General features: G+C 53.9%; 1 protein-coding gene across 2 annotated transcripts; it reads left to right on the top strand.

Annotated features, from left to right (window-relative positions):
- The first annotated feature begins 587 nt into the window (after window positions 1-587).
- Window positions 588-7687, top strand: EMX2 (empty spiracles homeobox 2). Of its 2 annotated transcripts, XM_053949208.1 has the most exons (4): window positions 588-658; window positions 1415-1895; window positions 4005-4189; window positions 6742-7687. In XM_053949208.1, the coding sequence occupies exons 2-4, from the start codon at window positions 1505-1507 to the stop codon at window positions 6907-6909; spliced, it is 744 nt and encodes a 247-aa protein (XP_053805183.1). In that variant the 5' UTR covers window positions 588-658; window positions 1415-1504; the 3' UTR covers window positions 6910-7687. The 2 variants fall into 2 exon arrangements, with proteins under 2 accessions (XP_053805183.1, XP_053805184.1); XM_053949209.1 differs by lacking the exons at window positions 588-658; window positions 4005-4189 and having other exon boundaries at window positions 1307-1895; window positions 6742-6845.
- Window positions 7688-15128: the final 7441 nt, after the last annotated feature.

Genomic DNA, 15128 nt, shown 5'->3' with positions numbered 1-15128 from the left:
TTTTTAGTGTATAAAGTGGAAAGAAAATAGAAAACAACGTCCGAGAGAAAAGGAAAGAAACGCTTGACTGGTTTTAAGACTCCCCCCATCCCTTGGTTCAACAGAAACATTAATTTACATTAGCAATTCTGCATCTTTAAGATAAATTACACAGCGGCGTAATAGATTTAAAGTACGCCAGATTTTTTTATCATTAATTGTAAATGTGCAAAATACCTGCTGGTACTTCACTTTAGAAGAATGTAATTGGCAAAAATGGGAGGCTGATGAATAGATAATAGATCCTTAACTACCAATAAACAGTAAGCACCAGCCAAGAGTATTAGGATGTGATCATAATTATTCTGCAGCTCCAGCCAATGGGAGGAGGAGAACACAGCCCTAAAATCATCTCCGGACCCAAAGGTAAACGCGAAAATACGGACAAGGCTGGAACCGGAGACTTGATCCCCTGTCCCGTCTGCGAGAGCCCGGCGTGTCCCAGCTTTGCACGATGCGGCTGCCCTGCGCTTTGTGCTCCGCACCGCGCCGTGCGGGCAGCGCGGAGGAGCGAAGGGGAAATAATTAAGTTCGGAGCAGGAGGACGACCCGTTCTCTCACCGGGACGAAATCTTTTCCAAGCGGGGCATCTCTCCCTGACGCCCCGGGGCCGCTCAAGGTAACCTCGCCGGGCTGAGAGTACCCGAGAGGTGGCAGGGACAGGGGTGTCGCGCTGGCGGAGCAGCCCAACTCCCCCCTGCCCCCACCCGAGAAGATGCAGGGCCCCCCATCTCCTGTCCCGCTGAGCCCCCCCTCCCTCCCCTCCCGGCCCCCGTCCGCCTACCTTGGTCGCCGAGCGGCGGCAGGGGAGGGAGGGCAGCGCGGCTGCGGAGGGGCGCGGAGCCGAGCGGGGCCGGCGCGGGGGCGGCGGCGGGGCGGGGGCGGCTGCGCGGCGCGGCGCGCTCCCCCCGCGCTGGCGGGCGCGCTCCCGCCGCACTCCGATCCGCGGCTCCATCCCTCCCGATGGCGCTGCCCGGCGCTCGCCTCCCCTCTGACGCACTTTAAAGAGTCTCCCCCTTCAACCTCAAGGCGAGTAATAGCGACCAATCATCAAGCCATTTACCAGGCTTCAGAGGAAGCTGTTTATGTGATCCCAGCACTAATTAGGCTCATGAACTAACAAATCGTTTGCACAACTTGTGAAGGGGCCGATCACATCCATGGATTGTCTTTGGACTTAGGGGGGGAGGGGGGGGCGCGACCGCCTTTTCCTTGCAGGAGGGAAACTTCTCCCAGCAACTTTTTTTTTTTTTTTTTTTTGTGTGAGTGTGTGCGTGGTGCGTGTGTGTGTCTCCCTTTTGGGTACCGCTGGCTGCCGCTGCCTCCTTTTCCTCCAGCCCCTGTCTATTTATGTGTGTATCTATCCCTCCTCAAGTCACTCCCTGCTGCAAACTTCCCCGGATCGTCTCCCGCGCACCAGAGAGAGACGGGCAGAGATTGGGTCGGGGACTCTCGTCGCGGCAGCATGTTTCAGCCCACACCCAAGCGGTGTTTCACCATCGAGTCGCTGGTGGCCAAAGACAGCCCCTTGCCCGCGTCTCGCTCCGAGGATCCTATCCGGCCGGCGGCGCTCAGCTATGCCAATTCCAGCCCGATGAACCCTTTTCTCAACGGCTTCCACTCCACTGGCAGGGGGGTCTACTCCAACCCGGACTTGGTCTTTGCAGAGGCCGTCTCCCACCCGCCGAACCCGGCCGTGCCGGTCCATCCCGTGCCCCCTCCTCACGCCCTGGCCGCCCACCCGCTGCCTGCTTCGCACTCCACGCACCCGCTCTTCGCCTCGCAGCAAAGGGACCCCTCCACCTTCTACCCGTGGCTAATACACCGCTACCGGTATCTGGGCCACAGGTTCCAAGGTACGTGCAACTTTTCTTCTCCTTCCGATCCAGCCCTGCATCCTCCGGCGGCCCCCGGCCGGTCCCCGCCGTGCGGATGTTGGGGGACGGCGGGTGGGCGGGCGGCCCCTGCCCGGAGCGGAAGGCTCGGCTCGGCCGGGCCCGGGGTCTTTTGTCCCTGTCTCCCCCTCCGCCAAACTTGGGAGAGCTGTCAGAGCCGAGGGGCTTGGGCTTGGTTTTGTTTTGCTGCTTTTCCCGGTTTGTTTTGGTTTCCCGAGAAGACGGGGGCAAGCGGGAAGGCAAGGCCGGCTGGGACTCCGTCAGCTTTCTGCCCCCGTTAAAAGCAGATGAAAAGGTGGATATCTTTTGTTCCGGTGTGTTAAGAGCTAGAGAGGAGCCTCCGAAGGAAGCGGCCGCGCAGAGCGGGGAAAGGAGAGGTGGTGAGGCTGAGTTCCCCCGGGAGGGCGGCGGTGCCCGCCGAGCTGCGGGGCCGAGCTGCGGGGCCGCAGGAAGCCCCCGCCGCCGCCCCAAGTCCGGTCGCTGCCCCTGTTAGAGGGGAAGAAACGAAGCGAACCCCAGAGAAAGGAGGAGGGGAGTGTGTGTGGGGAATTAATCCCAGCGCCGGAGCAGCGCGGGGAGATGGGGCTGCGGAGGATAGCCGGGGAAGGGGCACGGAGGGCGATCCCGACCGTGCGGTCAGCGAGGGGCTCCAAATGCCAAGCGATTAATAACCAGCTGAAGCGAAATAACCGAATCCAATGGCGGACAATCAATAAAATCCCCCTTGCTTAACCCTTTGTAACCGGCAGCGTCTTCTCCGAGGGGTGAGCCGATTTCTCCCGTAATGGGTCCGGCTTCTGCCACTTTCATTATAGGCAAACCAACAAACAAACAAACAAACAAAATCAGCCTCCACTCGCAGGGATCCATCTGCCTTTTTTTCCCCCTTGTATTTTTATTTATTAATTCGGAACGAAAACAAGCCACCTGCATGTTGCATTTTCCCCGGCCTTCCACAGCCGGGCCGCTGCAGCCGGGTTGGAAAAGGAACCACTCTCTCCGAAGCCAGGCGGTCTGAGACACAAAATGGATTATTACCCTTTCAGAATAAAATTACAGGTTTCGCTCACCAAATTATTTGTCGCAGGCACCAGGCGATTGGTAACGAGGGGTAGATGAAAGGCGGAAATGTCCTGGTGTTGAGCCACAGCCTGATTTCAAACACACCCTCCTCCTCCAACGATTTTTAAAGCACTTACAGAGAGATACCCTCGGTGCCGTTTCCACTTTGGAAGGAGCAGCCCGGAGAAGCGGCACAGGGGCACCCCGGAGGGAAATGCCCACCGAAAAACCCCGGCTCACCACCTCCCGCTCCCGCCCCCGCTCCAATGCAGGCCGGCAGGAATGGGATGGGATGGAATGGGATAGGATGGGATGGGATGGCCGCTCTGTGGCCTCCTCGGAGTTTGATTCTTCATTTCTACGCCGGTTCCCAGCGCCGCCGAGGCAGCGGAGAGGGTCATTGGGCCGGGAAGGCGGCGGTGGGAGCCCCGCTGCGGGCAGCGCACCGGTAGAACGAAGGGAAGTGGAGGGAGAAAGGCTCCGGCCGAACTTTTGGGCGAGGGAAGCCGAGACAGGCCAGGGGAGCAGGCGGGCGGCTCCCGGAGCCTGGTGGGTGGCCAGGGAGACTCGCGGGGCTCGGCCAGGGAGCCCCGAGAGCAGCTGGCCGCGAAGGGAAGGTGGAAATAACAAACAAATAGGGAAAGACGTGAGGCTCCGGTGGTCGGGGGGCAGGGGGGCAGCCGTGAGGTGTAGCCGCAGACACCGCAGCCGTGCTCTGGCCAATTCTTTTTTTTTTTCTCCTGCTTTATTTTCTCTAGTGCCCCCCAGGTTGTGTTTTAGCATTTTAATTTATACCAGTCCTCTCCTGCCCCTGCTTATTTATCCTTCCCCTCCACGTATTTATCAAAGGAAAATTCAATACAAAGAAGGAGGGGGAAAATTAAAAAGACATTATTGTTGGATTTATCCTGAGGATAATGGTGGGAGACAAAAATTCTTGCCCTAAAAAGTGCTGTCGAATGCGTCTGGGGAAGGTGTTTTACTAATCTGTTTTACCATGTTTCCCAGGGAATGAAACCAGCCCGGAGAGCTTCCTATTGCACAATGCACTGGCCAGGAAACCCAAACGGATCCGTACAGCTTTCTCCCCATCCCAATTACTGAGACTGGAACATGCCTTTGAGAAGAACCATTATGTAGTAGGAGCGGAGAGAAAACAGCTGGCACACAGCCTCAGCCTCACGGAAACTCAGGTAAGGGGCAAGCAGGGAACGGACAGCTGGGAAAGCGAAAGTACCGGCATCTCCTTTGGAAAACCCACCCGGCCGGGCCGAGATTCGGGCAATGGTAAGGGCAAATTCTAGACGTGTTTAGGCCTCCAGTCCCGAACCGGTGCAGTGGGGAGAGGGATCTCCTCAGCTTGAGTATCGTCAAATCCTTTTCCCGTTCGGGATTTCACGGCCCGTGCCGGGGGTCGCGGTGCCTCGGCCGGGGGTGGGGAACCGCGGCGCTCGGGGGGCGATTTGGGGTCCCCCGGGCAGCCCCGGCTGGAGCTCCGGCCCGAGCGGGGAGGCAGCGGCCACAGCTGCGATCTGCGGGTCCGGTCGTTTTGCTGCGGGACTGGTCTGACCCTCAAGAAGGAGTTCGATGTTAGGGGAAAAGCCCCCAAAACAAGTGCGGGGGCAAGGGGGAGAACCTCCCCCTTAGACCCTAAGGCAGAAACACTGTTTCTTGGGTGAATTTTCGCTCGTTTCTAGACGACAGAGGGGATATGAGCCGGTTCAGGAGGGCAGAAAGATGAAAAATAAAAGCAGTGAAATTACTCACAAGGAATCCCCCCCTCACCCCTTCCACCCCCCCTCCTCCCCCCGCCCCAGCAGACTGGCTGCGGGCCAGAACCGCACCGGAGCCTGTTTCGGTCTCTCTGGCGGGACGCTCGGCGATGTTTCTGCCACGGTCGTGCGGGGCCGAGGGTCTCGGCAGGTACCGGGGCCGGGCACCCGTGGTGGGGGGGGCTCGGAACGGGCCGAGAGCAGCGGCGGGGGCGGGCGCAGGCTCCCCCCGACGGCCGGGGACGCAGGGCCGGCGGGCCCGCTGCGAGCGCGTTTTTCACGCGGTTTTCTCCCCGCCGGAAGAAAGGCTGGAGTTTGGAGGATTGGTGGTGGTGGTAGTTGTAGTTGTTGTTGTTGTTGTTGTGTCGGGCTTTTGTTTTGTGCCCTTCCAGGAGACTCGTGGAGAGAGGGTTCCAGATGGGGATTGTCTCTGCTACAGTATGTGGCACTGTAAAAAAAAAAAAAAAAAAAAAAAAAAAAAAAGCCAAAATACCCAGCCGCAGCCTAGTTCAAAGTTCCCAGTAAACACAGCGTTCTCTGGGCGGATTAAGTTGTAACACTTTTTTTTTTTCCTTAACTCCTTTTCGTGGGGGAAGCAATAAAGAGGTTGGAGCTTTTGTTTTAAAATGTCTCCCTAACAAAACAATAAAAAGGGATCGCCACTTTTATGAGGTTCCCCGAACAAGGGACCGGTCACAGGCTTATTTCTACTGGAAAGCTGTATTTAAGGTGGTCTTTGTGCTGCTTGATTCCGAAGCTGGTTGGGGTCTTTTGTCCGGATGTCAAACCCCCAGTCCCCTACAAATGAGCTCCCTTTTGGGAGATCAGCGTGCAGAAATGAACCGTCCTCCCCTTCAATTAGCAAACTAAAAGCAAATTAAACTCACCCCTTGTTCCCCGCTCAGCTTTTTAATGGGGGACTTTTGGAGAATATGAAAATGCAGCAGAGATGTGTGTCCGGCCAGTCAGGTCTCTGTTCTGAAGAGGCAGCGAAGCGGGTTAAACCAGCTTATTAAAATGCTCCAGTTCCCTTTCCCCCCCTTGCTGAGGCCTTTATCAGGCACTTTCAGACAGAACCAGAGTTTAAATTGCTTTAAAAAAAAAAAAAAAAAAGTTTACCTTTGGACGCTACAAGGAGTGTGGCCAGCCCTGGAGATAGCTCCCAGATCAATACTATCTGTAATTAAAGCACTGAAGTCAGCTGCCGGATGGTTCGGTCAGATTTACGCGGCGCTGAACAAAATCAGAGGGATATTTATGATGCCACTTACCGGTTTCTCCGCGCTGCGATCGCTCCTGGACAGCGCGTCCCAGGGAGATGCTGCGGAGAGCGATGGGCGTTTTTCTGTTCGGGGCATTTTTGTACATTTTATTCGCTTTTCCGCGAGAAAAAAAATCCCGTGCGTCCGCCCCCCAGCCCATCCTGGCGCCCCGTTAGAACGGACGAGGCCCTGCCTTTGCTCTGCTCCGCCGGGCAGGTGGGAGCCCCGCGGCCGGCCCGGCCTCCCCACCGCAGCCCCGACGGCTCTCCCGGGGCTGGAGCCCGGAGCTCCCAGCCAGGAGCTGGGAACCGGAGCCTCTCCGGGCAGCGGGGCCGTCGAGGTGACGGCCCACGGGCGAGCTCCGCGCAGCGTGGGCTACCTGGGCGCTACTCGGGGCTACGCGCCCGCGGAAGCTCCGGGTGCGCGCACAGCGCATCCCCCGGCGGTGCTGCCCGCTCCCGAGCGCTGGGAGCTCCGGAGGTGCCCGGGGGGCGTGGGGCAGCCTGCCCGTGCCTTTCTCGCAGAGGTTTGGGTGGCAGCGAGGCCCCGGCTCTGCTCGATCCCGCCAGGCTGGCCAGGGTGACAGCAGTGGGGACACAGCGCAGCGCGGGCAGGGCACGGCCCCGGTGGCACACGGAGCAGGCGGGGAGTGAAGCATCTCCCTGGTCCGGACAGGCGTCGGACTAACGCCCGGTGCCTTTCCTCCCGCAGGTAAAAGTATGGTTTCAGAACAGACGGACAAAGTTCAAGCGGCAAAAGTTGGAAGAGGAAGGTTCAGACTCACAACAGAAGAAAAAAGGGACTCATCACATTAACCGGTGGAGAATCGCCACCAAACAAGCCAGTCCAGAGGAAATCGACGTCACGTCGGACGATTAAAAACTGGCACTTTTGGACTTTTCAAAGCCAGCACCCCACCAACCGAAAGTGTTAAAGGCTCACCCCCCCCCACCCCCGCGGCGTGGCGGTGCGGGGAAGGACACGGAGATCTTCATCAAAACACGAATCCCGCCCGGGAGGGAGCTGGGAGCGAGCGAGGGCCAGCCAGCGAGGGCTCCGAACTGTGGCACTGCCGGCACCGCTCTGGCAAAGGGGATCTGTCAATCAAAGCCAAAACACCGGGACGAGGTGATTGACAGGTATTCCGTTTATCGCAGTCCACTTTTAAAAGCATAACGTAAAAAAAAAAAATTAAAAATATATAGAAAAAAATCTTAAAAAAGAAAAAAAAAATATAGAAGCAAAAAAAAGCCCCCAACCAAACCAGAAAAATTAACACCTTACGGGACATTTTGCACTTCACGGTTTTTTTCCGTCTTTGAAAGAGAAATTTCCATAAGCAGCCAAAACCCACACCTGTTTCAGAAACTTGAATTGCATGTGTAAAGCCGTCTGGGGAAAAAAAATAACAAAAAATAACAAAAAAAAAAAAAAAAAAAAAGGAAAAAAAACCGGAAAAAATTACTCCGGTTCCTAAAGACAGAAATGAATTGTAATTTTTTTCCCTTTAAGACAGGTTCTGTGTGCTTTTTAATTTTATTTTACGAGAAATGTGCAGTCTGTAAACATTTTATAATAACTTCTGGCGTCAAAGTGTTTGTGAAAGCTAAATGAAGTAGCAGTAACAAAGCATAGTGTTCCTTCCGGATGGACAAACACGGTGGGGAGGGGAGGGACGGGAGGGAAAGGCGGGGGGGCGGGGGAGGTTGGGGTTGGTCATAACTTTTGCTGCAAAAAAAAAAAAAAAAAAAAGGAAAAAAAATCAAATGGAATTATCTCCCCCCTCCCCTCAACTGTATCCCCATTGCAAAACCGGATGATGATTACTTTTTTTTTTAAGATTTACAAAGCTCAAACCCAGCGACCAGATTTGGCGGTGGGGACACCTTCTAGGCTGGGAGGATCCAGAGAAAAGGGACTTAAAATCGCGGATTGATTTTTTTTTTTCCTAATGACCATTTCCATTGGGTCAATTTTCAAGCACTGACCTTATAATATTCCGAGATCATAGAGCTACTAAAAAAAAAAAAAAAAGTGACAAATGTTTCCTTCATGTCTCCTATACCAGAATGTAAATATTTTTGTGTTTTGTGTTTAATTTGTTAGAATTCTAACACACTATATACTTCCAAGAAGTATGTCATTGTCAATATTTTGTCAATAAAGATTTATCAATATGCCCTATTTTTTTAAGCAATATCTTTTCCCCTTTACCCCCAAATTTCTCGGAAACCGATGGTTTCCCCCCACACCGCCTTGTTTTTAGCTGCTGAACCCCCGCGGCCGCGCCGCGCATTCCTGCGGCCATAGGCGCATTTTCTTAATGTATTCGCTGGCTGCTAAATAGACCTCTAAAAATAAGCCGCAGAGGCGCACTTGCTGTATATAAATACCCCAAACCCCCCGAAACAGAACCAACCAACCAAACAAAAACCTCAAGGAGAAACCCAGCCCCTTCCCTGGTTAGAAACTGAAGTGCGGAGCGGTTCGTGATCGTGAAACTGGCCGGCAGCGGCCGCGCTCCGCCGAGAGAGGCTTTCCTCGGCAAAAATACGTGTTTTATTCAGCGACAGAGGATTTTTTTTTTTTTTTCCCCATCTTTTCCATCCCCTGTCCAGGTCGGTGCGGTGAGGAACAGGTCCTGAGAGCAGAGGCTGCGCCCCAGCTGCTGCTCTCCCTGCCGCTCTCAGGGAGCGATCCTGGGCACAGAGTAAAACTCTGACATTAAAGAGGTGGGGGAAAGGAAAAAGGAAAAAAAAAAAAAAAGTAAAAAGAAATGTTGCTCTGGGTCCTTGAGGAAACTAGCTGGTTTTCTGGGGGTACACAGTTGTTTTTTCATGCTTCATTTGCTCCTTAGCCTGATAGACTGCATTAATCAGTTTTATTTCCATTGATAGAGAAACCTCGTCTGCTCTGTTCGAGCTACAAAGAATCCTGCAAGCTTTTGTGAAAGTGCAAATCAGTTTAGGCAATTATCATACCAGGAATATGAAGGGGAAAGAGGAGGCATTGCCCAGTGGTCTCCTTTAATCTCTTAATCCGTGGATCCAGGGGGGCTAGTTGGACATAATTTAGGACAATCTGACTACCCTTTACACTGTGATAAGGCGAAGTTACAATGCATCGCAAAAATACGAGCTTTGTTAAACATACTGCCTTGAAAAGTTAAGATTAGACATTCTGTGCACGTGTTGGCTCTATCGGGTACTATGTAAATTTGATTTTTTAAAAAAAATATCCGCTCTTATTATTTTTTTTTTTTTTAGCATCTCTTCTTATACAATCCCGGTGACTTTCCATTCACTTGTGCTACAAATATGAGAGAGGCCCAGTCAGGGTTAGGACGCATGTCGCAATGCAGTCCCTTCCATTTAAACCCAGGCTAATTATTTAGTAGAGCTATTCCCAAGGTAAACTTCTCGTCGCGTTTCTTCCCTCCTCGAACAGCTGATGGTGCAGATCTGGAAACCAAGCAGGACGCACATTTCCCCTGAACTCGCCCAAGCTGCCTCGCTCTCCACTTCAAACCCGGGCAAATGGGCAAACATTAAACGGATTGCGGCCGAACAGCAGACTTGGGCCTTTCTAGAAATTGTTTCCCATCTTGATAAAAGGCTTATTTCTGCAGGAACCATATACTTCTCCCCCCACCCCCCCTTTTTTTTCTTTTTTTTTAATTTTTTTTTTTTTTTTAACCGTGAAGGAAGAGAGGGAGAGAGGGGGAAAAAAATTAAGCGTCCTATGTAGCGTAACAGCAATAAAATCTTCAGAGAATGCCATTAGCTTTGAAAAAAACCCCTAAAAGCTTTATTACAAACCCAGCTTTGAAAATAGGGGGGATTAGGAGTCTGAAAGGGTCCCACAATGGTTAGAAGAAAAGGTTTCATGCTAATGAGGTTAATGCCCTTTGTATCTCAGGACTCCACAACTTCATTACTCCCTATCTCCGGCTGCACCAAGCGGCTCAGAACACTGCAATCCACTCCAGCTCTCCCCTGCCTTGCCTAGAGAAGGATTTGATAGCAGCTCTGTTCAAACTAGATAATTATATCTTTTCAAGTCGGAATTAAGATAAAGAAAGTGAAGCAAAGGCGGCTAGCCTTGATCCACTGCAAACAAATTTGGCGCACTTTCTAGTCTCTCTCCCCCTGCCTCAATAGGCAGGACAGTCAGCTTATTAGACCCTCATTTGCTTTATTAATTCATCTATTTAAAGTGGCAGGATTAGAGAGAGGGAGAGAGAGGCAGAGTCTAATGTGGGACAGTGGATGCCAGGCAACGTGGAAATATAAATATTGGCGAGATGCTATCCGAGCGGGTGTTCAAAAATACATTTTATATTAAATAACTGAGAGGGGTGGGGGAGGGAGCGTGGATTTCGGGTGGCGAATTTCAAACTCAGGCGGATTTCTACGGCTTTTTTGAAGGAAAGCTGGGGCACGGCTGTCGGGCACCGGCTCTCCCTCCGGAGAACGCGCGGACCTCGGTGGCTCGCGGGGAATTTGGCCCGCTGGTCCCCCGGGCTGCAGGACAGGCGGGGACCCCCGCACCCCACGGCCCGAGGCCGCTCTCGCAGCGCTGCCCGGCGGCCGCGGGTGCGGAGCGGAGCGCGCTGCCCTGCGCAGCGTCCCGGGAGCGGGGCTGCAGCTCCGGGCGGCCGGCTTTGCGTGCTGTCCCTCCTCCGGGGCTTTGCTCTGTCTGTCGGCCAAGGTCAGCGCATCCCGCCCCCGCCCCTCGCCTCCCCCGGCCCCTCTCAGCCCGGGGTCCCCGCCGCTGCCGCACCCGCCGGGGGCCGGATCCGCACCCTCCGCAGCGCTGCTGGCTCCGCGTCCGGGACCTGACCCCTCCGGCCTTGGATTTTTAACCCTTTCCCTTCCGACACAGCCAGCGGCTCCCAGCCGGAGTTGCTTGCCACCGGTGGGATTTGCGCTCCTCACGCGGCGCAAGCCCGCACCCACGCAGCCTTCCCTTTGCCACTGGACCAGGCTGAGACCGGAGGTCTTTGGAGCCCTCGCTTTGTTGTGTTTAAACGCTGTTTATTTGCTTTCCTCCTCTGACGGATCGCGCTGTTACCTGCGAGGGCTCGGCGGAAATTAGCGGTCCCCCCTAATTAGCGCCCAGCCTCCGCACAGCCCTTAGGAAACAGGCAGAGCAGCTCGGGCCGGGTTCCCTGATGAACGGGATTCTCCCGGCCCCTGCTCCCGTGTCCATCAGCGGTTCAGAACTGCTCGGAGCTAATACAGCCATTGATTTACTTCTGCAAAGGGTCCCGCTGCGAGGGGGAAGCGGGAGTTTAGAGAACCTCCTGACCCCGAGCCGTAACCTCTCTCCTCGCCAGCCCCTCTCCTGGTGGGACACTCGCAGCCGGGGAAGCCCAGCCCGCGGCCCACGCTTGAAACCGAAAGGGCCATTAATCACCTTCCTCGTTCGCTTTTAATTGACCTTTTGCAATTAGCGCCTGTTGCAGGGAAGGCGACCCGTCGGTTGTGAGGGAACCCTCCCGGTGTCCCCTCGGACCCCTCTCTCCCGGGGGGGGCCGTGGCCGCCCCAGCTCCGCGGGTGTCCCCGCCAGGCACGGCTGGGAGGATGCTGCGGGCACCGCTCCCGCACCGGGCTCAGCCCGCCTCGCAGGTGGCTGCCCTGGCCAGAGCAGGATCTGCCTTCTCTCATCCTTCTCCTTGTCCCCGCCGTGGGGCCGCTCGGCCCTGCTGCTTCGGTAGCCCCATCTCCCCGCACGGCCTGGCTGGAGCCCCGGCTGCTGCGGGGGCTCCGGAGAGCATTTATAGACCCGCTCTCCATCGCCCACGGCTGGACCTGACGTCAGGAAGAACTTGATCTCGCCCGCTTTGCTCCTGCTTCTGAAACTGATCCTTGAAATGAGAGAACAGACTCTACACAATTCCCATGGCCTTGACATAAGGTACAGCGATAAATATACACCACTAATGAGCAATTACCATATAATCACCTTCCAATTAGCTCGCATAATGATGAATTAAACATTCTAGCCTGCTGGATTAGGTTTCTTACTTTGTATATTATTTACGAAGGCTAGCTTCTGCTGAGCACCAAATATCAAATTAGATAGGGAATTTTCAGTTGGGGGTAATTACGCATTCAGAGCATGCCTGGAGTTTTTGTCACCAGCCAACTAAAGTGTTTTGGAAGGTAGTGTCCATCCTTTTCTCTCTTTCCTTTTTGATGTCTTAAAACAAAGTCCACGCTTTTCTGCCAATGCTCCGCACGTCGCCTCCCCCGTGTTAATTCTGCTTCCTTCCCCAAGGCTGGACAGACAGAAAAACTGGCCCATTTCTTCCCTGGGACAGTTAAATAATAGGGAACAGGCAGAGGCAGGATCTGGGGGCAGCAAAGGATCTCGCAGTCCGAAGAAACCCGGCCTGTTATCCCGGACAGGTAGAAAAGCCCTGGCCCTCCGCTCGGGGCGGTGAGGACTGGCAGGGCACAGGAGGGGACATCCCCCGCACCCCCTCCCCGGGTTGCTCTCGCACAGACCCCAGGACACCCTCCCACGAGTGGTCGTTTCCTTCACATTCTGGGGAGAGGGCTCCAAATAAATCGAGTCCCCGCTGCGTTTGGTCGGTCTGGGCTGAGGGAAGGGGCGGGAAAGGCTTTGAGCGCCGATTGCCCCTGGAAGGGAACGAGAGGAGAAGCATCAGCCCCGCAGGAGAGAAGGATGCGGAGCTCGGGCACTCGGGCAGCCCCAGCCCTCACCCCCAGGGGATGGAGGGACGGCGTCTCTGGGCGGGGAAGGGGCTTGCAGCCGCCGTGTGGAAAGTGGGAACCCGTCTCGGAGCTGCTTGGCTTTTGTTGGTTTAAGCTGGACCCTTAATGTTTTCTTAATTAAGCGTTTGAGTGTGAGTAAACCTCCGCGAGGCGTTTACAGCCTGGCTATAAAGTGGGAGCGGGGGATCTCCCTGCCTCCTGCAATGCCTGAAAACATTCCTTGGGAGGCTTGAAGGGGGCAGAAAGAAGCTCCACAGGGAACAATGTTCTTACCTAGACTCCTGCTTGGAATTACCTTTCTAAAAGTCCTTTACCTATAAAGGAAAGGACAAACTAGTAGTATCCTCTTTCCCCGCTCCACTCTTTCCCGCCTGACACATGGAGCTCTGGAAAGTTTCAGGGATTTCCAGTCAGGAAGGGAACAGTTCAGAAGAGCAGAGATGCTCGGCTTCAGCTGCGGTTTTTTTTTTTTTTTTCCTTTTCCTATATAATTGTGTTTTCTATTTAAAAAGGAATTGGAAAAAAAAAAGAAAAAAAAAAAAAAAGAAGGAAGAATTCGAAACAATTTCCCCCAGTTAAAGTGTTGTCTGAATGAGTGTTGGTGACCTGGACCCAAATAAACTTAGATAAGGTGTGGAAACTCATTTGTCAAATCCCGCACAACTGGAAGCAGCAGCTGATCCAAGCCTGACTCGTGAGAAGCTGCTGGATTCCGGTGATTTTGTGGAGTTACACTCATAGCTTTATCAGTATTTGAACAACCTTTTTGTGGTTTTGCTGTGTTCACAGAACGCGCGAAGTCCTGACTTTCTCCGCAAGGCCGGAGAATACAAGCTGTTATTTTATCTTTAGATCAGCAAGTGGGTATCAGAGGCAGGGAAGAAAGTGCATTCTTGTGGGTTGCGAGACTGAGATATTCCCAGATAAACTCTGCTGTGATCTCATTTATAATCCACGCAATCACGGCTATTTTATTTGGCATACATGTGTCGAGAGGAGGCGTTTGCTGTGATGGGAAGTTTAGGATCCAAATATGATTTTAAACCCTTTTTCAGAGAGTTATCTCCTGTGCCACCCTCCTTGTCCCGGTAAGCACATTGCCTTTTTGTAGCCCACACCTTACCTGCTTCTCCGTGGGCTGCCCGATATCTGCTCAGAATCAAGGAAAAGAGAGGAAAGGGGAAGATGTGATTTGGAAGAGTAAAGGCTGTTCAAATAAACTATGAAAAGGTATTTTCATATGAATAACGTTATTTTATTTAAATTCCCTGGGAATGCAAAATAATAGAAAGCCCACACTGACTAAAACCTGCAAGGAAACAGAGAGGAAAAGAGCGAAAAAAAAAAGATGAAAAAATGCACGTGAGAGATAGGGGAAAAGAGAGAAAAAAAGAGAAAGGAAGGAAGGAAGGAAGGAAGGAAGGAAGGAAGGAAGGAAGGAAGGAAGGAAGGAAGGAAGGAAGGAAGGAAGGAAGGAAGGAAGGAAGGAAGGAAGGAAGGAAGGAAGGAAGGAAGGAAGGAAGGAAGGAAGGAAGGAAGGAAGGAAGGAAGGAAGGAAGGAAGGAAGGAAGGAAGGAAGGAAGGAAGGAAGGAAGGAAGGAAGGAAGGAAGGAAGGAAGGAAGGAAGGAAGGAAGGAAGGAAGGAAGGAAGGAAGGAAGGAAGGAAGGAAGGAAGGAAGGAAGGAAGGAAGGAAGGAAGGAAGGAAGGAAGGAAGGAAGGAAGGAAGGAAGGAAGGAAGGAAGGAAGGAAGGGAATGTCCTGTGTAAGGAGAAGCCAAGGTCCCAGTATGGGATTGCGTGAACGTCGCAGGGACATTGGCAGGAGTCTGGGCGGAAGGGTCGTGAGTTCAGCGCCGGACCAACTTGGAAATTCACGCCAATTTGTCTTTAGGAGAGTTAAGGGATGTCGGAAATCCGCTTTCTTCCCACTGTTGTGGCGAAGTCCTGAGAGGTTGTAGTCGGTGTTTTCTGTAGGTTTTCCCTGGCAAATCTCGGCAAGGCGGAGGGTCCTGGCGGGCGGGGAGCGGTGCCACCAATGCAGCGCCCGGGGACATCGCCGGGCAGGGCGGCCCCTCTGCCAGGACATTTTTCCTCTCCCCAGCAGGCGCTTCTCCTACCCGAGCGCCTGATCCTGGCCTTGGAAAGGCAGGAAGGGAGAGCGAGGGCTGCCCGGGGTGGGCAGTCGTGTCCTGCGTGGCGGGGACCACCTTCCCGCTGCCACCCCGCGCATCGCCATGGAAACCGCTGCAGCTGCACATCAAAGTTCCCGGAGGCTCAGCCCCGGGTGCCCCGGCAGGGACCTGCCAGGGACCCCCCCAGCCGCGCTGCCGCTGTCAGGACCCGAATCGACCTTG

This window comes from Vidua chalybeata, chromosome 8 (genome assembly GCF_026979565.1).
Source record: "Vidua chalybeata isolate OUT-0048 chromosome 8, bVidCha1 merged haplotype, whole genome shotgun sequence".
Taxonomy (NCBI): Eukaryota; Metazoa; Chordata; class Aves; order Passeriformes; family Viduidae; genus Vidua; species Vidua chalybeata.
This window is presented reverse-complemented; position numbering and strand designations above follow the sequence as displayed.

Coding starts and splice junctions, on each gene's coding strand:
- EMX2 (XM_053949208.1), top strand. CDS start 1,505: ATGTTTCAGCCCACACCCAAGCGGTGTTTCACCATCGAGTCGCTGGTG. Junction 1,896..4,004: donor TCTGGGCCACAGGTTCCAAG/GTACGTGCAACT, acceptor CATGTTTCCCAG/GGAATGAAACCAGCCCGGAG. Junction 4,190..6,741: donor TCAGCCTCACGGAAACTCAG/GTAAGGGGCAAG, acceptor TTCCTCCCGCAG/GTAAAAGTATGGTTTCAGAA.